The sequence below is a fragment of the Panicum virgatum genome, chromosome 7N, assembly GCF_016808335.1.
Source record: "Panicum virgatum strain AP13 chromosome 7N, P.virgatum_v5, whole genome shotgun sequence".
NCBI classification, from domain to species: domain Eukaryota; kingdom Viridiplantae; phylum Streptophyta; class Magnoliopsida; order Poales; family Poaceae; genus Panicum; species Panicum virgatum.
The window spans coordinates 41,341,301-41,364,567 of NC_053151.1; the positions used below are offsets into that span (position 1 = coordinate 41,341,301).

The 23,267-nt window shown below is 45.2% G+C and overlaps 2 protein-coding genes and 1 non-coding gene across 4 annotated transcripts; 2 read left to right on the plus strand and 1 right to left on the minus strand.

Moving 5' to 3' along the window:
- Positions 1 to 525: 525 nt before the first annotated feature.
- On the plus strand, positions 526 to 5,275 carry LOC120681548 (tRNA (adenine(58)-N(1))-methyltransferase non-catalytic subunit TRM6-like). The gene is made up of 13 exons (XM_039963066.1): positions 526 to 694; positions 772 to 896; positions 1,458 to 1,578; positions 1,687 to 1,768; positions 1,855 to 1,925; positions 2,367 to 2,408; positions 2,513 to 2,637; positions 3,110 to 3,203; positions 3,716 to 3,963; positions 4,038 to 4,140; positions 4,217 to 4,322; positions 4,596 to 4,682; positions 4,853 to 5,275. The coding sequence occupies exons 1-13, from the start codon at positions 579 to 581 to the stop codon at positions 4,952 to 4,954; spliced, it is 1,422 nt and encodes a 473-aa protein (XP_039819000.1). The 5' UTR covers positions 526 to 578; the 3' UTR covers positions 4,955 to 5,275.
- A 1,035-nt stretch (positions 5,276 to 6,310) lies between these two features.
- LOC120681546 lies at positions 6,311 to 15,800 on the minus strand. 2 transcript variants are annotated; one of them, XM_039963065.1, is made up of 24 exons: positions 15,404 to 15,800; positions 13,566 to 13,699; positions 13,386 to 13,470; positions 13,219 to 13,272; positions 13,045 to 13,136; positions 12,840 to 12,943; positions 12,552 to 12,624; positions 12,025 to 12,409; positions 11,147 to 11,470; positions 10,880 to 11,068; positions 10,696 to 10,788; positions 10,547 to 10,604; positions 9,763 to 9,875; positions 9,054 to 9,300; positions 8,828 to 8,946; positions 8,614 to 8,738; positions 8,407 to 8,521; positions 8,217 to 8,272; positions 7,850 to 7,943; positions 7,586 to 7,778; positions 7,414 to 7,512; positions 7,178 to 7,302; positions 7,002 to 7,064; positions 6,311 to 6,697 (listed from the first exon to the last, which is right to left on the minus strand). In XM_039963065.1, exons 1-24 carry the CDS (start codon positions 15,440 to 15,442, stop codon positions 6,593 to 6,595), a joined length of 3,084 nt encoding a protein of 1,027 aa, XP_039818999.1. In that variant the 5' UTR covers positions 15,443 to 15,800; the 3' UTR covers positions 6,311 to 6,592. The 2 variants fall into 2 exon arrangements, with proteins under 2 accessions (XP_039818999.1, XP_039818998.1); XM_039963064.1 differs by having other exon boundaries at positions 7,151 to 7,302; positions 15,404 to 15,798.
- TRNAT-CGU lies at positions 13,739 to 13,810 on the plus strand. Its single transcript has one exon. It is a non-coding gene; the product is annotated as a tRNA-Thr (tRNA).
- Positions 15,801 to 23,267: the final 7,467 nt, after the last annotated feature.

Genomic DNA, 23,267 nt, shown 5'->3' on the forward strand with positions numbered 1-23,267 from the left:
ACAACTTGCATCACCATATCCGGCCACTCACACCACGGAGGATATAATATCTTCTACTACGGTACACATGTTGTTGAGTCCCTCTATAACCTCCTCCATCTTTTCAAAGCAATCAGTCCCTACTCTCCACCCATATTACGGGGTTATATCTGGATATAACCTCTAGAACTCATCAATGACAGTTCGGAAGCTCCCTTTGAATCCCAATACATGTCAATAGCCTTCAAAATAAGTCTTTCATTCCCTCTCTATGCACTTGATTTGAAATTGGGGCTCAAATTTCACCATTTTGACAAAACTTCATGAAGGCTAGGTGGAGGAGTGTGGATCTAAGTTACACAACTTATAAGTTTATGGATGTAGAAATGAACTTTCAGAGCTCGTGGACCAAAGTGACACAAATTAAAAGTTTATGGGTTCAGAAATATAATTTTAAAATTGATGAATCTAAGTGACATCCTTCTACGTGTTGATGGACCTCTACTGTATTTTTTTTAATAACAAACCCGCTCCTTAAACCCTCGCTTGTCGCCTCGCTGGTTCGCTTTCTCCTAACTCCCCCACGTCTCGCCACACCAATGGAGCCGCCACCGCCGCCAGCGGCGATTCCCCGGGAGGCGTGGGAGGGCTGCAGCGTCCTCCTCGACATCAACGACGGCGACCGCCTTGCCTTCTTCCGCCTCACCCCCGCAGCGTCAGTACTACCCTCCCCGCCCCATCCTCCCTAACTTCTCCACGAACCCGAAACCAACTCTTGTGGTGTGGGCGCAGGACGGTGAAGATCGGGAACAAGACCTGCTCGCTGCAGCCGCTCGTGGGGCGCCCTTTCGGCTCCCTCTTCCGCGTCGGTGCTGACGGGCTCGTCCCCTGCGCCGCCGCAGATGCCCCATCCCGTGGTAAGGATTCTGATTCGAAGTCCCTACTCCCTACCATGCCACAGTTCACTAATTAACGAACTAGTAGATTACACTTGTCAACTCGAATCAGTGAGACTCTCAACGTGAATTACTAAGTCACCTGTTTCAAACCTTTCAGCCAAAACAATTCAAGTTTCAAGGATTCTGACTGGAAATCCCTATGACAAGACTCATTAACAAACTAGTAGTACTTATCTAATCGAATTTAGCGAGATTTTCAACCTGAACTGCTAAATGCAGTTTTAATCTTTTGTACTAAAAAGGGTATAATTTTAACTTGAGGAGCTTCTCAATTTGAAATTTGTAATATTGTACTGAAAATAATAGAAGCACATCACTATTCAATGTAAGTTAGCTATTGAACCTTCGCTAGGTCCCAAGTGCCATAATCTTACTCTGTGTTATCATTGTGCCTAATGAGCGATAGTTTGATATTTATTCCTACAGACAAATCACTTTGTGTTTTAAAATTTTTCCCCATAAACATAAACATCATTGTTTTTAACTATTTGATTTTTGTAACAATGACTCATTGTCCAGATGATAGCATGCAAGATGGTGCCGACGGCCAAGTGAGGGATGAAACCAGGGACAATAGGTCCCTGGTTGATAATAATACAGCCCAGAATTTATCTAGCGATGACATAGAGGCAATGAAGAGGTGAGATCTTGATCATAATCGACTTATATTTAATAATATATGCTTCTTTCTCTGTTCTCTAGGATTTAACACCCAAAATTGTTTGCAAATTTATTTTTTCCAAAATAGGGATGGTGCAACTGGTGATGAGATTGTGGAAGCTTTGATAGCGAATAGTTCAACATTTGGAAAGAAAACTGTATTCTCACAAGTTAGTATAATATTTTGGTAACATTATTTTCTTTGATTTCCTCTGATGTTTGAAGATTGTTGTTGATTGATTTAGTATGATTGCAGGAGAAATACAAGTTAAAGAAACAAAAGAAATATGCGCCTAAAGTTCTTTTGCGACGCCCCTCTACCCGAAGGTACATTAAAAAATATGCCAAATCTTTTATCTATACTGTCTCATGCGCCCAACCAGATATATTAACCTTTATTCTTTTGTGGTACAAATGTTCTCAATGCTCTCTCCAAGCGACAAGAGAACATGATATTTTTTGTACTACCATTATCAAAGCCAGTTCAGTTGCATTGAATAAAAAAATGCCATGGAACATATCAAATTGGGAGATAGGGTGCATAGAGACCAAAGTGGGCAATGTATAATGCAAATGAAATTAGTTCTAGTTTCTTGTCTTTGGCATGTGAGGTCAGCAACTTTGCATATATTTCGTAATGTTCTACTATAACTCATATCTTGTAAGGTGTATCTCTTTAAAATTTTGATTTCCAGATCTTTGTCGAGTTTAAATTTGTTATGAATCATATGTGCAGCAGCATAATTTTGTGATCCTTTTCATCTGCAGCATTTGCGAGACATACTTAAAGAAAAGTCCAGCTCGAATAGGGTAATCTTTTTTCTTGAAGTGGTCCAGTCCTCATATTCAATTTCAGATATTTTTTTCTTGTTTAATGTGTACAACTCTCAGTTGCTTTATGCTGTGGTTTCTAGGTTTATGCGAGTTGACACACTATCGCTCTTATTGTCTATGGCAAACATTGGTCCATATTCAGATGTGCTTGTGGTTGATATGGTTGGAGGCTTAATTGTTGGAGCTGTTGCTGAACGTTTAGGAGGTAAACTATGTTTCTCTTCTACTAAACTAAGATTCAACCTAATAGGTTGAATTGAATACAATCCAGCTATATCAACTATATGCAGATGCTAAATGTTGCACTCGATATCTTTTTGTGCAAAATGAACATTCTTTACCTAGTTATCGTGGACATGAACTCACCAACCTATGACGGAATTTGCTATACAGCTGTTTGATTTATGCTTGTTGGTTTGAGCAATAAGCCAATAATAAATGCTCTGTATGTGGTCTCTAAAGTGTGCAAGCTGCACTGCTTGCCACAAAGTGGAAGCTATATTTTACTAAATGTAGAAGTTACATGCATTGCAAAGTGCCAATTTCCGGCATTCATCAACATTTTTTAGAGTGAAGTTAGAATTGGTTTTGTTTTTTTTCTTGGCATACACATTATAATCGTTATGTAAAGTTGTAAAGTTTTTATTAACAATGTATGCTGTTCATCAAATTAACAGGTACAGGATATGTTTGCAGCACATATCTTGGTACAGCACCCAGCTCCATAGACATTATAAGAATGTACAATCTGAGCAGTGATATGGTCAGCAGGTAATTTTCTCTTGGCACTATGTAGCTTTCAATTAGAGAATGCTTGGATAACTGTGTTATGGTAAAGTGAGCTTTTAATCAAGTCAGTAGCAGATTTTCCATCCAAAGTCCAAGCATGAGTTAGAGCACATTAAATAATTAAATATGCAATTGTACATTGTAAAATTGTAAAGTCGGACCTTTAGGCTTTAGTCTATGAGGAAATTTCTAGCAAAAATTATTTCTCATTGAGTTTGAGACCTTGTTAGGTCATTTCGAGATCAATGCAATATTGCAATATACAGCACATTTGCCAGTCAAACTGGATTTGATAATGTTTTACCATCCAATTTAATATAAGCATTCACTTGTTGATTATTGATCAATACTGCCATATAAGAAATATTATTATCTTATTATTTGAAGCTAATAGGTATATGAACGAAGCAGTTAAAGTTATAAAAGTGGACAGCAACCAAGTTTAGTTCAAGTTATACCATGTCTGAAAATGTTGTGATAAACTGTATATTCAGGATTGTTCAGGTGCCACTTAGTGAACTATGCTCAATTCAAAGTTCTGGGAATACCCCTTCTGTTCTCAATGGTAACGCTGAAGGGGAGGTGGTCGAACCTGCTGTAGTACAAGATGAGGATGCACAGGCATCTCTAGCACAGGCAGTTGACACAGCAGATGAGAAGGCGCAGTTATCAACAGAACAAACAACTGATATGGAGGTCTCGAACCCTTCTTTGGATGTTCAAGATGAAAACTCTTCATTTGGTAAGCAGTTATTGAAGCTAAAAAGTTTCTGGTGAAATTAAATTTTGATCGCTGGATGCTATGTGAATCTATAGAATGCAAAGGTGGTGATGGTGATTCAATTGCCTCCAAATCTAAACCTGGAAAAGCACCATCACCAGAGAAGATGAAATATTGGAATGAACATGGCTTTAGCAGGTAATATTAGTTATAGATGAAAGTTCTGATGATATTGTGGTATATGTTATGATATGATGGTTTCTTCTTAATGCAGTTTAATTGTTGCTGCCCCGAGCCATGAGGTAGAGAGTTTTGTTGCTGATCTGCTTCCGTTATTGTCTTATTCAGCTCCGTTTGCTATCTATCATCAATATCTTGAGGTAAATATTCCTAGACATCTATATAGAAGCGTGCCAATTGTGAACTAAATATTCTTTGGTTTATTTCATTTATTCTAGAGTTTGTGCTCTCTAGAATTTCGATTAAACTTGAAAAACACCATAGATCATCCTTTTTCATGCCTTAAATTATTAACACATGTTCTGGGAAAAAAGTCATGTTAATTTATTTTATGATTCCTTTTTTTTTGCTCTTTTGTAAAATGGGACTTTCATTGTTGCTTATATTTTCTTGTCCTTTATATCTACATGCAGCCTCTTGCAAAGTGCATGCACACCTTGCAGGTATCAAAAAGGGCTATTGGATTGCAGCTTTCGGAACCCTGGCTACGTGAATACCAGGTCAGTACATGAGCAACAAGCAGAAATATCTTTCCTTCTGAGTACTAGAGAATTTTTTGCAACAGACATGAAGGATGCCCTACCACTTCTGTTTTTATGAGCCCCTAGCACTGTCCCTTGTAAGTAGTGATATATGAACTTACAAAGTTCTGGTCTTGTGTCCAATACAGGTGCTTTCATCACGGACTCACCCTCACATGCAAATGAATGCATTTGGCGGTTATATCTTGAGTGGCATGAGGATTCAAAGTGAACAAGTGAGTCATCAATAAGTCATGCTTCCGTCCCTTAAGGAGGAGCACACCATTGTGTAATTTTTGTGCTACCTGAAAAGGTGGACAAAATTTTTGTAGTCGAGAGAGGAGCTAATGTGCTATGTGCATGTTAAAAGGAATGTGTTATCAGACAGAAATTTCCATGCTTACTATGGATAACATTGAGTAGAAGGAAATGAGCATTGCTGCCTAGATGCGCTCACATCCTTGTAGCCTGTAATATGATAATTGTTGTACTTTAAAAATTCTGGAGGATTCAAACTGAACTTGTACATTTTTGAATCATTTGATGCGTCCAGTTGTAGTATTTGCGGGGAATATCGTTGGGTTTGGCCTTATATTGCATTATAGTTTTGTGGTGAAGAAACGGTAGTATGGAGCATTGAACTGATAAGTTTCTCTTTAATTGTATCAAGGGACGCATTGCGGTTTGCCGTGACATTGATGTGCTTTATATTTGGGTTATGTGTATAAAATATCTCCGTGGTGAGAAAGTGTTCCTTTTCTGTTCAATTTGAGAAGGGAAAGCTATATATACCATGGATCTGGTCATTGTCTTCCAAGTGTGAAATACATGTAGAGATTTTGATTGCTCATCCATGAAAAAAGTTGGTATCATCCTCATTAAGTGTAGAGTAAAATATATGGGCAATCCTTGAACTTGTCTCGAGGTGGCATTTAGGCCCCTAAACTCTCAACATGCATTTTTAATCCCTAAACTTGTTCGGAGGTTTCATTCGGATCCCTAAACTCTTGCATTTTTAATTCCTAAACTTGTTCGGAGGTGTCATTCGGATCTCTAAACTCTTAAAGATGCATCTTCAGGTCTCTAAACTTATCTCAATGTGTCATTTTAATCTCTAAATTCTCAAGGTGAATCTTTAATATCCCTGAAAATTACCATTAATTAATTGTATTCAAAATGGACCATTTATTAAATTATTTTTCAGCCAATTCATTTAGAAATCTTACCACTAAGATCATTTTAATTTTGAATTAGCTGCTTATTAATCATACGTCATGGGTTAGTCTTGATCATTTGATATCAACGGTGGATATTATAGTTTTTTTGTTTAACATGTAGGTGTCAATGCTAATCTTGAATATTTCCTACTAACTATTTATTTGCATGTGCTTTGTATAAATTTATTAAGATAATTTGATCTCATTCTCTATAAAAATTAAAATAGCAACTTTATTAAATTTAGAGTTGCAAAAGAAGTTTTCATTAACTTAAAGTAGCCAAACAATATTTATATTAAATTGAAAATAGCATCTTAAGAGTTTAGAGATCTGCATGACATCACAGACAAGTTTGTGGATTTAAAAATGCATTTTGAGAGATTAGGGACATATGCAACACCTTAGAAGATTTCAGGGATCTGAAAATGCATTTTAAGAGTTTAGGGACCTAGATGACGCACCAGAACAAATTTAGGGACTGCTGGTGTACATTCCTCTGTAAGTGTAAGAATGAAACTAAGAGAAAGCAACTCATAATGTAATGTTCTTGCGGTGACCCTCAAATCCATTATTTACAACAACATGGCTATACGTAATGGAACCGAATTTGACAACAGAGGTATTCTAAAGAACTTTCCAACATGAGGGGAAAATTGTTATAGGTCCACATTGTTACGAGGACCCCTTCTCGTTCTTTGTAGTCCGGAGCAGCTCTTTTGCCATTGCGGAGAATGACTGAGCGCCAGTGGCCATATCTGCAGCCCGAAGGTTAATGCCCTGCAGAAAGCACATTGGTCCATAGTTAACCGTCTGCCTGTTGCATGTCTTATCAGGCAACATTAGCGAGTATGCTAAATTTCTGCAGGATTTTTGTATGAGGGGCTTTTTGTTGAAAGAAATATGGAACTGGCAATAACAAGGAGTTAAGACTGAACTGTAATAGATCCTGTTCAGAACATTTCAGCACGAACGATAGCAATAGTATCCTTAGGGCACCTGAAGTCTAGTTTCCAGAGTGTGTGATGCATGGTTAGATTAGAAATGTAAGCATTTTCTCGAACGAGAAATGTAAGCATCTCACCTCCAGCTTTTTCATGTTCTCCTGCAGCTTGTTCCCAATCATTTTTGGAACACTGGTTGAATCCTGTTCATATAAACATGAAAAGGGATCGGCAAACGGTAATCAAATGTGGCTACTAAATTATACTTTGCATTATTCTATAACTAAACTTTGCATAAATGAATTATAAGCCTCACATCATTTGCTGCGTTTGCATATCCGTATTTCATCTTTATCTGGTCAACTTGACTCGCTGGTGCTTCATCTTCAGTTTTTTTACTTCCCGAACTTGTCTTTTCTTCAGTCTTGGGCTTCAGCTTTCCTGCACGTACATAAATGATATGACAGAAATTCTTTCTGAATCAGAATCCAATTTTACAAAGCCACAGTGCACTACGATCTTATAAACATCTGCTAATTGTGCTTTACTGACCTCTAAGGGTTTGGAGTCCCTTGCTGATTGTCTCTTTGCTCAGACCAGGGAAATGTGATCCTCTCTGCTTCTGTGGGATGTCGTCGATGTCGATATCATCTTCAGGGGTAAACATATAAACGTAAGTATATCTAGGCTGCTGAACAAGTAAAAGCAAATCGATAGCATATACCTATGTGCAGCTCGACATTTTCCTCATCTTTTAGTGAACTGTTCCTTCTCTCAGATGGTGGAGCAAAGTTAGCTGATGAAAATATTGAAGCCAGCTCTTCAGAAGTCGTTGCAATACATTGCTCGCTGCCATTTGCATCACTCTCTTTCGATTTGCCTCCTTTGTTATCTTTCATGATCATTCCAAAAAGGCCCTGTTCCATATTTCCATTGTCAGAAAAAAAAATATGTAGATGGCTTCCAGTTTTTCTATGATCAATTATACCTTTTTCTTTTCTTTAGGAGATTTCACCATTAAAGAAGATTCTTCCCTGGGTGAGGTATCTTTTCTGTATACTGTACTAATGCTGTCCACGTGCCTGTGCACAACCATAAACAGTCAGATACTATAAGCCAAACTCAAAATAACAAAAGGAGCTACATCTAGGTATTAAGCTCTAGAATTGAAAAGAATTTTGAATTATTAGGATAGGCATTGGCAACTATGGCAGCAGCTTAATCATGAATACATGGATCTCCGCCAAGGCATAAAATTGCAACACCCTAATGACAGAACTTTCAGGACAGCACATGAACTTCTTTACATGGTAATAACTATCAAAATCACATACGCACTGCTAACAATAACATACCTGTAAATGTCAGATTGGCAGAGTGTAGAGAAAAAGTAGGTTTCCTCTCCATTAATCTGTAAATTTGATCTAGTTATTTTTTTTAATGAAAGGCAATGCATTATTTTACAAGTGAAATCTACATTTTATTTAGTAGACAATGTCTTTCAAAAGCTGAAATAGTTTGAGGAAAGCATGGTGCAGTACATACCAAGATGGTTTCTCCATCAGATGAACAAGCTATGGAACTTGTTGAATTCAAGTTTCTTGAGTACACAAAACCTCGTAAAGAGGCATCCTTCAATAAGGATAAATCTGGCAGAGATCTGGAGTTTCACAAAAGAAACTAGATATGTACATTAACGTCATTTTAATATCCACAGAGACATTGAGGTCTACAACTAAACTGTTGCCTTACCTTATTTCAATTTTCCCATTAGAGAAGACAAGAATAAGTCCAATTTCATCAGAAGAGCTATGAATAAGAGAGGCGAAACAACAATTACTGCTAAATTTCTTCTTATTAATTATCTTCTTTGTTCCCTGAATGGAGTATAACGCCATAAGAACATCATCAACTCATGTAAAAGTAGAAATAGAAAAAAATGATAGATAAGTAGAAATAGAAATACCTGAATTGCAAGGCTCAAGGAAAATAAGCGGATTGCATTTTCAGTGCAAAGCAACAACAATGATTCCTTCGACACTGTATCGTGGTTATCTGAAACTGATGCATCATTGGGAGACAACTCTGTCATGCACAAATTGTTAAGGGCTTTAGAATGATACAGTGGTATGATAATACAATAAATGTATATAGCAAAAAGATTCGATTACATGCAAGGCCATAAAGCTCACCCATCATCTGCAGAAGAAGGGCTTTAGAGGGTTTGTCTGTCTGGACTGGGTTGGGGTTCAAAAGTTTCCCAGTTTCTTCCTCAAGAATAAAAATAGATGAATCTTCCATTGCTATTATCAGAATGTCTTTGTCATATCCATTATGGCCATAGATTTCAAATTGCAAAGAGGCGATTCCACCAGATAGCCGGCATTCAAACTGTTTTTGATATAAGATTGTAGCATCTTCTACGTTGATAACTGATACCTGAAAGACAGATTTGGTGACATTATAGCACTTTGTTGGCTAAGACAGCTGGGCCCAAATATTGATCTTAACAAATCTGAGGTACATATATGCTTAACATAATGTTAGCTCTATGAAATAACCAAGCACTAACTGATATCATAGCATTAGCCATTGTAAGCCACGAATGTTAAATTTTTATGGACATCATGAGACTCCACAGTTTCTCTTGTTTTTTTTTAAAAAAAGAATATAGTATTCGAGGCATAATTCTTAAATTGTAAAAATATATGAATAAAGAAAATCTTAGAAAATATCTTATTAATCAAATGGTAAAAATATATGAAGACAGCTCTATCAAACCTAGCTGCACAATTGCATGGGCAATTGGGCTATTAAGCTTGTTGACTAAACAGTGCCTAGGGGTTGACAGACAGAAAGAAAACAACGGAGTATGTTTTGTACAAACAACAGATTACTTACTATTCCCTTTTCTGTTCCAGCAGCAAAATGCTTTGATTTCGAGATACAAGACGTTGTGGTTACAGCTCCTTTGAGCTTTATACTTCTGACATTGTAGTTATCTCCTTGCTTTGCTGTCAAGTTATTTGATCACGTAAGATAGAGCATGAATAATCATATATTTGAAGATTTCATGAAGAAAGATACATCATTCAGATGATAAGACCAAGAAATAACTAACAGCATCTTTATACCTTCTTCTCTAAATACTTGACACTTGTAGACTATATATCATCTGACCAACCAAACTTACCCATTTTTGAGCAACATCATATCATATTCCTTTTCTTTTGAGGAACAAATTTGCACTTTTGCAGGAAACCCCCAAACATCTCTTCTATACTAATATCAATAAGCTTGAAAGGATATTCGTCATATTACTCTTGACCATTAACAGAAGGCACAAGATATTGGCAACATATAATTAAATTTGATGATGGTTGTTTAGAACACTACTATCACAAGCCGAAAAATTATGTTATGAAGAAAAAGAACACATCGATTTTAGACCCGAACAGCTGCCCTTTAGAAAATACTAAAATTATGCTGGCTATTTATTATTTTCATGTTCCATAAATTTAAATTGAGCAAGTACACATCTTACTGGTAAAGGTCAACATTTTTCAGTGATAGAACAGGTATTGTTGTAGACTTGTAGTGTAAACTTTCAGACGAGCAAGACAAAACGTATATATCAAGATAGAAACACCAAAAAATGGGTTTAGGGACAGAATGAGAACAGTACCGTTTAAAAAGGAGAATATATTATCAGCGGAGTCCTTTTTAAAATTAATAATACGGACCTAGAAATAAGAGGAAAGAAGCTTCATTGCACTGCAAGAGTATCAGATATGCAAGCTAGAAACCATGTTTTATTGACGTGGAATAACTTACCATTCCACTCGTATCTCCAGATATCAGAATGCTGGAGGGCATGTCGAACTGTAATGATGTGATAGGGTTGCCACTAGATGTATTGTCTTCATTCTGCATAGTTATCAAGGAGTCGGCATGTTAATTCGTATGCAAATGCATAAATATTAAACAGTCATCAAAATAATTGAGGATTAGAAGGAACCTGCTGCTTTATTATAAAAATCTGCAGCAAAAGGGGACATGATGCATCCCAGAAGCTTATGGTTCCATCTAGATATCCAGTTATGTAAAGGTTCCGGGTCTTATGAATGTTGGTAAAACTTGTTAAAGTTTGGCCTTTATCCTTCATCGAGAACAGCCATGGATATTTGGAGGCTAACAAAAAATAATCCTGCCCATCATTAGAAGATGAAACTGTCAGATCAAAGAGTTCAAAGTTTCTGCAAGAAAATTACAAATCTATACATGCCTCATCCACAGAAGCTAATGCTGCAGGGTTACTTGTATACATCTTTGCAACACTGATTCCCGAATCACCATAAGGAAGCTTCACAGATGAATAGTTTGGAAGTGTTGGTGGTGATCTAGACTGAGAGTGAAGGAGATATCGCTCAATTTCTGAATCATCATATAAACACATCTGACCAGATTTCAACAGGAGAACAAGAGCACTTTGTCTGTGCTTATTTGGGTCACTAAGCCCTGTAATAAGTTCCATTCCTTGGCAAGATTCAGTGAGAGGCAACACCATCTTTACAATTCGCGATTCACTCTCTTCATTCAGAATCAGAACCTATTCATTAACACCAGAACAAAGATGCAGTTCTTAGTGAACAGAAGCAATCATGACACATTATCCATGTAAGCCATCAAACTATTTATATACAGAAAAAATACTGGCTCCAACAATGTACAGAAGTAGGCAACTTTCAAATGTTTCTAGACACTGGTAAGTAAAAAATATTTTTGATCTGCCTAGCTTACTATTTACTTTAAGTGGTATTTCTATTTCCAGACCAGCCAATCATAAAATCAGTTGATTATCAAGTCTAAATTAGCCTGTCATACGAACAAACAAAATCTTACAAGTAACAAGGAACATTGTAATTTTAAAATGGAACTCCACATGATAAATTAAGTTTGTATCTTCCTGGCTCCTTTACTGATATTACGTACTGAAACTAAAAATTCATCATTTAACCATGATGTAAGTCCCAAACTCCCAACTATCCAGATGTAATATAGGAAAACAATCACTTCAAATTTATGGCAGTGGACACATCTAAAAAGTAGTATTTGAGAAACAGATAAATATGTGTTTTGGTAAAAGAAGGTCAGTATTTCCACCTGAAACAGGTGCCCATGATCATTGAACCCATTGATATACAAACGACCAGCCTTTCCATCACTAGAGATCCATTTCAAAGAGACTATTGGTAACTTGTCTAGCTTGTATCCTAGGTTAAGCCTCTGAATAGGTAGATTCTGGTTGCCCAGAGATGAGGAATTTTGTGCATTTATAATAACTTCAGGAATGGCCCAAATGTACAGATCACCATTGTCATATCCAATAGCAATTTTGCTTCCCTTGGCACAAACCCAGCACGCGGATGCTACAGTTTTAGCCTCCTGGTGTGATTGTTGCTGCATAGTTTTACCAGATATGGATACCGCTTTACTTGCTTTGATATCCCACAAACTCATAACCCCATCTCTGAAGATAATAAGCACCCTGAGGAGAAAGAGTGTACCTTCATGAGACTTCTTTTCTATGTCTGGTATGTAAGATAAAACATGGATACTAGATGGAGCAGAAAGATGCAGTTGCTAATCCTGAATTACGATCTATGGCCGAGTCTTAGGAAGAGATCAACCTGTTAGATTCCGCCATAGGCTGTGGTGATACAAATATTACTTCAACATCATTACCAACACTGGCAGCGGAACCTTCAGCAGGAAAAAAGATTCAAATTTCAGCAACCACTTCGTTTTACGGACTCTCTTATAGAAGGAATTATTCTGAAAACTAAACCAACATCCGAAGAGTGCTCTCTTTTTAATATAATCACATATTGCAAAAACAAAAATTGAAACACAGAATAGATTGGTAAAAGTTGAGTTTGGACATGGCAGGCAGATATTTCAGTGCAGCAATAGCATACCATAACATTCAGCAAAAGGAATCCAGTACGGCATGTCAGCTAGGCATCTCTGAGCCAGATCAAGTTTCAACAGAAACACATTTCCAGAACTATCTCCTACATATCTGGCAGGCGCAAAATTGCCATTAGTTTAACTCAAATTTTTTTTGCCATCATAGCACTAAATACATTAGACTTTATACACTCGGCAAGCACTGTAACTCACATGTAGAAGCTCTTCTGTAGCACAGAAAAGGCAGTGATCCCCTTTTCAAACGGGTGCACATAGCACAGTTTTTTCGTGTCAATGTCCCAAACCTGCACACAGGATGCCTTACCGATTACCACGGCATGGAAAAAACGACAGCATCAAATATGCTTAGCGTGTAGACCTACTCACCTCGATCTGGTTCTGGGTGTTGACATTGAGCAGAACCCCTTGACCCTCTGCGAACTGAAACGGAACATCGAAGAGTGAGTGACTGAATTGCTTCCAGGTCCTTCCCACGCGACATTGGACACTCAAAATTAAGCAGTGGGGTTGGAGGCGGGAAGGCGGCGCGGTACCTGCAAGAACCTGGAAGGGAGTGGGGAGGGAGACTGGAGCAGAGCCTGCGTGTTGTCGCGGCCGAGCAGCTTGATCTGCCCATTCCTGAAAGCAAATGTGTGTCGGTCTTGTCAGAACTCGGAAGAACTGGGAAGCAGAAGGGGAAGTTGAAGGGGACCAGGCGGTGACCGTTCTGTTACCTGGTGGCGACGGCGAGGACGTGGAGGACGGGATCGTAGGCGAGAAGGGCGGCGTCGGCGGGGACGCCGTAGTGGAAGGCCAGCCGCGGACTCACGTCCTCGGAGCGCAGGCTGCTGATGCTTCCGAAATTTTGCTGAATAGATTAGAAGCGTGTCAGTAACAAGCATCAACTGCTTCCGTAGCATAGAGGTAGTGCGTTCGCTTCGTAAGCGAAAGGTCGCGAGTTCGATCCTCGCCGGGAGCTGAGCTCTCGAATTATTTTTGTTTCTTGGTTTATTTTCTTTCTTCATTGCTTGGGCAGCGAGGAGTACCGTATTTTCTGTCTAAACGAAATGATTCTCTTTTCTTCTACCAGCCGTATGGTACCCACAAGAAATTGGGCAAGAGTCGCGCGAACTTTTAGTGCAATGATTAGCAAAGAAGATGAACGAAACAACGGCTACGTGGCACCAACTGCGGGTCTCCTAGTCCAGCTAATCACCGTCCTTGTACTATTGCACATGGCCGGTCACCTCAGTCTCGCACACCTCACACCTTATTTTGTGCCATTCTTTTTTTTTTTGTCCTAACAAAATGCTGTGCCATTCCAAACTGCCATGTGTCCGCTGTCCCGGATCTAGCTTGCTCTGAAAATCAAGCTGCCAGGGGACAACCGTACACGTACGATAGTTTTGAAAATTTCTACGCCAAACAACGTGTAGTGGCACCGGCTCTCCGCTCGCCGTGTCACTGTCACTGCCCGACCTGCTCTCGTTTCTCGTTAACTACTCTAGTTCACACGCAACTTGCTCCACTCTGAAGCTGATTACGGCATCTACTTTGTCTTTAACAGAGCATCATTCCTTGACCTCTGCAGCAATCGCCATCTCCATTTCTCCATCATGCTACGCTACTGTCCCTTCAGGCTTCATGTTCCGGACAAAATACTTGCAGCGAAGCAGAGCCAGGAAGAACAGCTGGGTTATGGGTAAACAAACATGCTTAGACTGACAGCCGAATGGACAGATGCGACTCGATGCAAAAGCAGACGCCGGCCGGCCCGCGACTGCGATACGTTGAACCAGCATTGGGGTAAGCGAATCTATCGTCCGTTGATCTCGAAGCACCGACCAAATAGTGTTTTTTATAATCGCTCCGGATTATTATACTAACTAAATCCATGTGCTACTAGCATCTGACCTCGTCAATGCAAATTCTTATCCGCCTCGATCGCCTTTAACCAAGATCATGCTTGCGCTGAACGCTCTGTATTTTTTTTTACTTTCACTTTTACCACCGGTAAGAACAATTTTCTGCCGGGAATAAACAATGTGTTGGAAAACTATATTCTAGTGGCCGGACATTTATGAGGTCACATGGCCTGCGCGTGCCGCGCCTAGATTTCCTGGGGTGTCCTACATTTCGAAAACGTTTGAATTTCTGAAGATAGTTTCGAATGGAACCGTGTCTCTGTCAGAGTCGAACGAACCATACGCCACGGCGTCTACGAGGCAACATTATTTTCTTGCTTCCACGGGAAAACAATGCTTAAAGAAGAACAATGGACAGTGACGCCCTAGAGAAGCAATTTTTGTGACTGAAAATTCGAGGAATTTAATCAGTGCGGAGGCTAGGCAAAACAAGACAATGCTTAAAGAAGAACAGCACCTAAGCAGCAAGAAAGACACGCCGATCCCCAAATTTCGAGTGCGTGTTGTGCAGCGTTGTCATCGACATACACCAAAGAAGCACGCTGCATCAGCCAAGAACAGACGCAGGTACGACAAGGCAAGGTGGAAACTGAGACGGCAGAGCACGGCAGGGGAGAGAGCCAGAGGAGGGGACGCAGTCAGCGTACCTTCTTGGAGGCCTTCTCGACGAGCTTCTTGACGAACATGGCTGGCCGATCGATCCGTCCGCGCGGCGCAGACGAGGCACGGTGTCCAAGCGCAGCAGGGCAAGTGGGCAACCCCCGACGAAGGGATCACAACTGGCCAAGATCAGCGACTCCTTTCTTCACTGGAGTAGGAAGCGCCAGCTTCAGCCGCGGGATCAGCGAGGGAGGCCGGGACGAAACCGACGACGAAGGCAAGGCCGGGAGAGGAGATGATGGCCTGGCGTTGGGGGTTGCCGGGGTGGCAGGGGAGTGGGGAGGAGTTGGCGTCTGGAGGGCAGTTGAGGATTAGGTTGGTGGCCTCGGCCCTTCTGTGCTTGTGCCGTGTACACCCGCTACCCAGGCTCTGAAACTTCTGAAGAGCGAGCGAGCGAAGAAGAGGGGGGGTTTAAAGGGAAGATCGGCGATGAGGACCCGAGGGCGCCCGGGACCGAGCCCACCACAACCGACAGAATCACTCGCGCCCGGTGCCCAAACGTGGGAGAGCCATCGTCCCCGCGTAATCTCTAATCAGGTGCCGGCACTTGGCGTCGCATCTGACGCGACCAGTCACCAGTGGGGAAAAAACGCTTGGATGTTGGGATCACGATGTGCTGGTGCTGCCTTTCCTCGAGAGGTCCCTCATGTCAGCTCGCCTCGCAAAGGGTTCACGTGAGGCCGAAGCAATTACAGCAGCCGATTATGGTAGGTGCTGAACAATTGGTAGGAGTACGAGGTGCCACAAGCAGGGGCTGGTTCTTTCTTGCAGGCGTAGCGGGTTCAGTGGTTGCTGGTTCTGGCGCGCCAAATGCAGCAATGTCTGAAGACCATTTGGTGCTGTGCATATCGGCCGAGGCCAGATTTGTCAAGCACCAACTGCGGTGCAAGCGGTCAGCACACCTCCAGATATGGTTATGGCTTCTAAGAGCAAGATTAATAATACTAATAATACAGTCAGCTGTTGGCTGCAATAATCCTTGTAATCTATCTCTTAGTTCACTCGTATAGTAGTTAGTCCTTTGTTATTAATATATGGCCCATGTGTTCGTCTCACAAACTTTTTTTGGTTCTTCCGACTATAAACTTACAGTCCGCTTCTTCACTTTCTCCTCTTCTCTCTCATCGATCTTAGCATTTAGTCTACTTACAACCTCTTATAATATTTGCTCTCAGCTCTAAGGTTACATGTCATTTAAAAGCTATCATTAAAGCGAATTTTGAGAGATATGACTAGAGCGGATTTTCAACTATCTTTAAACTTATCTTTTATTGCTTTTAATTAATGGCTACTCCCTCCGTTCCAAATTGTAGGTTATTTTGGCAAATCTAGTGTCGGTGTCAAGACCCGGCGGTCCGGCACCAACTAGTGAAGATGCTGCGTGATCCCTCACCCTAGATGATTGATGCAAGAGGTAACACAGAAACGCACGGATTTATCCTGGTTCCGGCCGCGGGGCCGCACGTCCAGCAAAGGGGTGTGCACTGCACTGCACTGCACTGCACTATCTTGCACCAGGGTGCCTGTAGTAGGGGGTACAAGCAAGGCGAGAGAGGGAGGGAAGCTCCCAGGTCTCTGCTAGATGATTGAGGCAAGTGCCAATATCAGGGGTGTGAGCGAGTGAAGCTAAAGGAGTTGGTCGTATGAGAGGATGGGAAGTTAGATCGCGTCGTCCAAGAAGGAGTCCGGCTCCTCCTTTTATAGACACAAGGATGGGCGGTGTACATGTACGGGAGGTCGGAAGTCGTCGTGTCCTCCCCGAATCGGGGGTGCACAGTAGATGTCTACTGTAGAAGGTACACTGTGAGGCACTGGAGAGTAAGGCGCCGGGCGTGCAGTTGTCCTAGGCGACGTCCTGGCCTTGCGCAGATCGCGCCGGCATCCTGATAGCTCCTGTGGGCGTCGTGGCGATTGTTGTGGAGGGTACCGTCCTCTAGGCATGCGTGGCAGAGCACCGAGGGTCCTCCAGGCAGAGGTCTTGCTCTAGTCAAGGCCCGGGCTGCGTCCGAGGGTCGCGCCCATGCCGATCGAGGGTTCTGCACTAGAGGAAGTACGAAGGGAGTATGGGGAGTAGGCAGCACAGTGGCGAGAGCAGTGCCAGGCACGTCTGCACAGGGCGTCGTAGGTTCCCACAGTGTCACCACAGGGCCGGGGATGGCGGAGCGGTGACCGGAGTTGGCGGACGGGACTCCGATCACAGCTGATGTGCGGCGTGGTGGCCTGATGCCGCATGACTCCCCACTCTGCGGTGGAGTGGTTGGCATTTATTGCCTCTGTCAGACGGGCAGGTGAGCCGGTGGATCGTTAACTCCGTCGGCCGAGGGGTAGCCTCGAGCGAGGCAGAGTTAGTTCGCTCTCCCGAGGGTAAGTCCGCTACCCTCGAGTGAGGCGGAGACGCAGAGCGCTGTCGAGGGTCTCGGTGGGGAGGCCTCAAGCGAGGCGGAGATTGCTCCGCGGGTCCGAGGGGGGTTCGGACGGGCCGTACTGTAGAGTTAGGTTGTGAATTGGACCTCTTTGGATCCTGGAGAGGACTTTTGGTGTTGTTAGGAGAGTTGGGGCCGTCGAGTAATCCTTCTTTTCCTTCGGATCGGAGGAAAATCGTGGGCCTTGACTCGTTGTGTCTGTAGAGCGTGTCGAGATGGTGGGCGTCGTGGGCCCGGTTGCCCAATTGTGTTTTGCATTTTTAGGGGTGATTTAGTCCCTGGGTTAGGGTGCCCCTAATTATGGTACCCGACAGTAGCCCCCGAGCCTTTGTAGGGATGAGCATCAGCCCTGCGGAGGCTTGATCCCTCGAAACCGTGACTCGGATGCCGACTGTGGAGTCTTAGTTCTCCCCGCGGGGGTGTGTTGGCGCACCCGCGGGCATTGCTGGAGGAGATTAGTTCAAAATCGGAGTTCGCTGACAGAGAAACGGCGGCAGGGCCACTCGGAGTTGTCTATGCAGATCATAGTCGCCTCGAACACCATGGCGTTGCCGCTGGGGGTGTCACCGCCGCACCGACGGAAGGGTTTGAGCTGCTTTGCGGAGCAAGATAGAAATGAGGAGAAGAGTCGGGTGCTTGCGGCCTTGTTTGGAGTTGGAGGCTATGGGTGGTGACAGGTCCGACTCCGAACCCAACACTAGCTGAAACGAGGAGAAGGCTCGGGTGCTAGGCTGGGGGGTTTTGATCCTCGAATGTGTGAAGTTTCCTCCGTGGGGGCGCGTCAGCGCACCCGCGGGTGTAGCCCCCGAGGCCGTGGAGGAGTGCTAGCAATCGTCCAAGGGCTAAAGACGTCGTGTTGCATGGTTGATCGGGCGGGGTGACCGCTCAGCTCCCTTTCAGCCGGCCTCGGCGTTCCTTTCAGCCGGCCTCGGCGTTTTTCAGTGCTGATGTGGTGACCCATTGCCCCTTCCATGGTCATGCGAGGGGGGTTTGTTGGACACGTGGAACTTCACAATCAACGGCAGTCGATTCATTCGAGGGTGCGGCCTGAGCCGCGGCGTGCGAGGAGCCCCCGAGCCCTAGCCCGTGTGAGGGCGTTCAGGGAACCCTCGACTTTTTGTTACGACCCTCGTCGCCCTTCCGCAGGGAGGAGGGGTGAAGCAAGCCATGCTACCCATACCCGGGCCGCGAGCCATGGTTGCTTCGGTGAGTTGTTATCGGGCGGTTCAAGTGGACGTCCGTGCCCCGTTCGATAAGGGTCGGCTCGTGGTCCGTGGACACGTCACATAAAGTGCTCACAAAGGTTCGCTAGACGGGGCTCGGACCAATTCGATAGGGTCCGAGGGCTCGATGCTCTCCCTCGACGGGATCCCCCTGCTAGGCACCCTCGGCTGGCCTTGAACAGTGTGTTGGACATCTCGAACTCTGTGTTCGAGGGTTGCTTGTACAGCACGCCCATGCGATCCCCGACTCTGGTGATCTGGGGCACCTGTCGAACCCTCGGTGGGCCAGGCTTCGAACCCCTGATCAGTAAGGCCTCGGAACAAAGTTCCTTCGATGGTAAGGAACCCCCGGAGGGAATATTCCATCACAGTTTGCAAACAGCGCGGAGCCGCGGGTCATGCGCGGGTTCCCCGCTGATCGTGGGCGACGTGGCCCGGTGCGTGCGGTGCGGGCGCGCCTTTTTAGGTGGCTGTCTCGGGTAGGCGGAGAGGCGTGGGCGGCGGCTGGCCGATGGGAGGCGCTACAGTGCCACCGCCCGCATCAGTTACCACACCGTGATTATTGCACGTGCGCACGGGGTTTTTTTCGGTCGTGGGGCCCAGCTGTCGGTGGCTGTGAAGCCTATCGCATTTAATGCAGCAAATCTGGGGTCGCCGCGATGAATCCGCCCGGCGCAGTAATAAAAGAGAGAGAGAGAGAGATTCACCTGGCGATTTGCTCTTGCCTCCCGTACTTTCCTCGCCTCCCCTGCGTCCAAGCCAAGAAGCGAGAGGAAGAAGAAGAGGATGAGCGAGCACACCTTTGCCTTCGTTCGAGCTCACCCCCCGCGTTCCCATCGATTGAAGTGATGGTGCGGTACGAGGAGCCGGCACCATGGGTCAAGTCCACCGCCACCACGGCAGCCCTGGAGGCGCTCGTCGACGAAGGACTCTTGCCGCCGAACACCGAGCCGTCGCGGCCGGTGTGGATCGCCCCGAGGCCGGAGGAGAGGGAGCCGAAGCCCCCGAGCGGCTTCACCGTGAGCCTCGTGCGGCTTCACGAGCGAGGATTCGGCGTCCCCGCCGGCAGGTTCGTCCGCGCGCTCTGCGACCACTACGGGGTGGAGCTGCACAACTTCGCCCCCAACTCCATCTCGCAGACCTGGAGCAGACCGCCGTGGCCATGTGTCAGGAACTCGAGGGGGAGGGAGCCTCATCCGGTAGCTCGGTGGCCAGTCGCTCGCGATCGCTGGGCGGTAGGGTGGCCGAGCGTATCTGGAGCGCCTTCCGCCTCAGCGTTCAAAGAACCCTCGGCGTGGCCTCGACGCACTACGTCATGGACCTCGAGCGGGTGTCGTCGGGGTACGTCATTGCACCTGGCGTCGAGGGGGATGCCACAAGGGATGCTATGGAAGAGGCCGACGCTGCCATCGAGGGTTACGTCGTCGTCTTGTCCAGGAAGATTGGGGACGACCTCCTCCCTGATGTCGAAGACAATGCCGCTGAAGGTCCACAGGGAGGAGGCAACTTGTGAAAGCCTTGGGCCATGGAGCCCGTGTAAATAAGTCAGTACTTTGTCTTAGCTATGTGAGTAAACTAGTTAACGTATATTGACAGTGTGGCCGCTTGGGGCCTTGTGCATTCGTGCCCTTATTTTCTTTACTTTATTTCCGTGCTCTCGTATGCGTCTTAGATAGGCTTCTGCGAGGAAGTTTACGTTCATAAGCAACTTAGGCGTAGGGAGGTGAGTGGGAATGCCGTATCCCGGAGGTGTAGGCGGTCCCGGCTCGGCCGATCCCGTTCCATAGTCGTTTATGCCTTGCGTATACCTTTCTAAGTGTACAAGAAGTTTGGATACGGATATTTTTCGAAAAAAACGTTCGGGGATTCCCGGTTCCCCTCGTAGTAGCACCCAAGAAAGGCTTGGCTTTGCCGAGGGTAAAGCCGAGCTTACCTCCGTGTTCGTGCGCATCCGAGCTCCCGAGGGTTCGGAAGGTTCCCAAAAAAATAAATAAGTAAAGCATACTCTTTATTGCTTCGGGAAACTTTAAATATAAGTACAAATGATGTACAAATAGCTTGTAATTTCAAGGATAGAAGCGACGTAGCTGCTGAATGTTCCAAGTGTTGGTGAAGACTTCGCCATTTTTGTTCGCTAGCTTGTACGTGCCGGGCTTGAGCACTTCAGCGACGATGTATGGGCCTTCCCATGGCGGTGAGAGCTTGTGGTGCCCCCTGTTGTCCTGTCGAAGCCTCAGCACCAGATCTCCTTTGTTGAGGTCTCGGCGCCGAACCCTCTGCGCCAGATATCTTCGCAGGGATTGCTGATAGAGTGCTGAGTGCAGGAGCGCCACGTCTCGAGCCTCGTCTACTTGGTCTAGCGAATCCTCGCGAGCTTGCTGGTTCTGCTGCTTCTGATAAGCCTTGAGCCTTGGCGATCCATACTCCAAGTCCGTGGGGAGAATGGCCTCGGCACCATAGACAAGGAAGAATGGAGTGAAGCCCGTGAATCTGCTTGGGGTCGTCCTCAGGCTCCAGATAACTGAGGGTAGCTCCGTGAGCCACCTTCGGCCGAACTTGTTCAGCTTGTTGAAGATTATTGGCTTGAGGCCTTGTAGGATCATGCCATTGGCACACTCTACTTGGCCGTTCGTCTGTGGGTGCGCCACTGCTGACCAATCCACACGTATGTGGTAATTGTCGCAGAACGCCAAGAACTTCTTGCCCGTGAACTGGGTGCCATTGTCGGTGATGATCAAGTTCGGAACCCCGAACCTGAGGACTATGTCAGTGAAGAACAACATAGCCTGCTCGGATTTGATTTTGCCGATGGGTCGAGCCTCGATCCATTTCGAGAATTTGTCGATTGCTACCAGTAAGTGGGTGAAGCCCCCGGGCGCTTTCTGCAAAGGCCCAACGAGGTCCAATCCCCACACTGTGAACGGCCATGTGATGGGGATTGTCTGCAGAGCGTGAGCCGGGAGGTGTGTCTTCCGGGCGTAGAACTGGCAGCCCTCGCAGGTCCGCACGACGTCGGTGGCGTCGGCGACTGCGGTGGGCCAGTAGAAGCCCTGACGAAATGTGTTGCCCATGAGGGTGCGAGGCGTGGCATGGTGACCGTAGATTCCAGCATGGATGTCCCAGATCAGCTCCTTGCCCTCGGGGATGGGGATGCAGCGTTGCAGAACGCCCGAGGGGCTGCGCTTGTACAGTTCGTCATCGACCAGAACAAGGGACTTGACCCGCCTGGCGATATGCCGTGCCTGAGCTCGGTCCGAGGGTAGGACTCCTCGGATCATCCAGTCGAGGTACTAGGTACGCCAGTCTCGCGGAGATGGGGCCTCGTCAATCTCCATTGCTTCAGCCTCATCTACCGAGGAGGTATCGGCTTCAGTGTCCATGGCCGCGGGCTCCACCGCCGAGGGATCTTCGGCCTATGGCTCGATGGTCGCGGCACCCGAGGGTTCGGGTGCCGCCCCGATGGCCTCCGCAGGGTTTTTGAAATCGATGGATGGCTTGGTGAGGTCGCGGGTGAAGATGTTCGTGGGAACGGTGGTTCACCCAGACGCGATCTTGGTCAATTCGTCCGCTTCCTCGTTGTACTTGCACGTGATGTGGTTGAGATCGAGCCCGTCGAACTTGTCTTCGAGGCGACGTACAGCGTTGTAGTACGCCTCCATCTTCTCGTTGTGGCAGCTGGCCTCCATCACCTGGTCGACGATGAGCTGAGAGTCTCACCGGGCGTCGAGGCGCTCGATGCCGAGCTCGATGGTGATGCGGAAGCCGCTGAGGAGGGCCTCGTATTCCACCATGTTATTCGACGCCGGGAAGTGCAAGCGTACCATGTAGCGCATGTGTTCTCCGAGGGACGAGACAAAAAGCAGACCCGCGCCTGCGCCGGTTTTCATCACCGAGCCGTCGAAGTATATGAGCCAACATTTGGCTTGAATCTGAGATGGGGTGTAACATCCCAAAAATTCACCAAGTTAAATCACGTGCTAATAATAATTTTTTAAAATTTATTTTGCATCGTTGAGCTCAAATCTTTTCTAAACCCCTTGTCTCCCGAAACCTTTCCCGGCGATTCGCCGTCCCGACACCCGCATCAGCCACCGTCTTTTTTTTTTCCTGTTTCCCTCGTTTCTCGTGCACGTCGCTTCTCGTCGATGCCACGACCGGCTCGCGACCGCCGCCGCGAATCCCGCCGGCGCCCCCTCCTTTTCCTC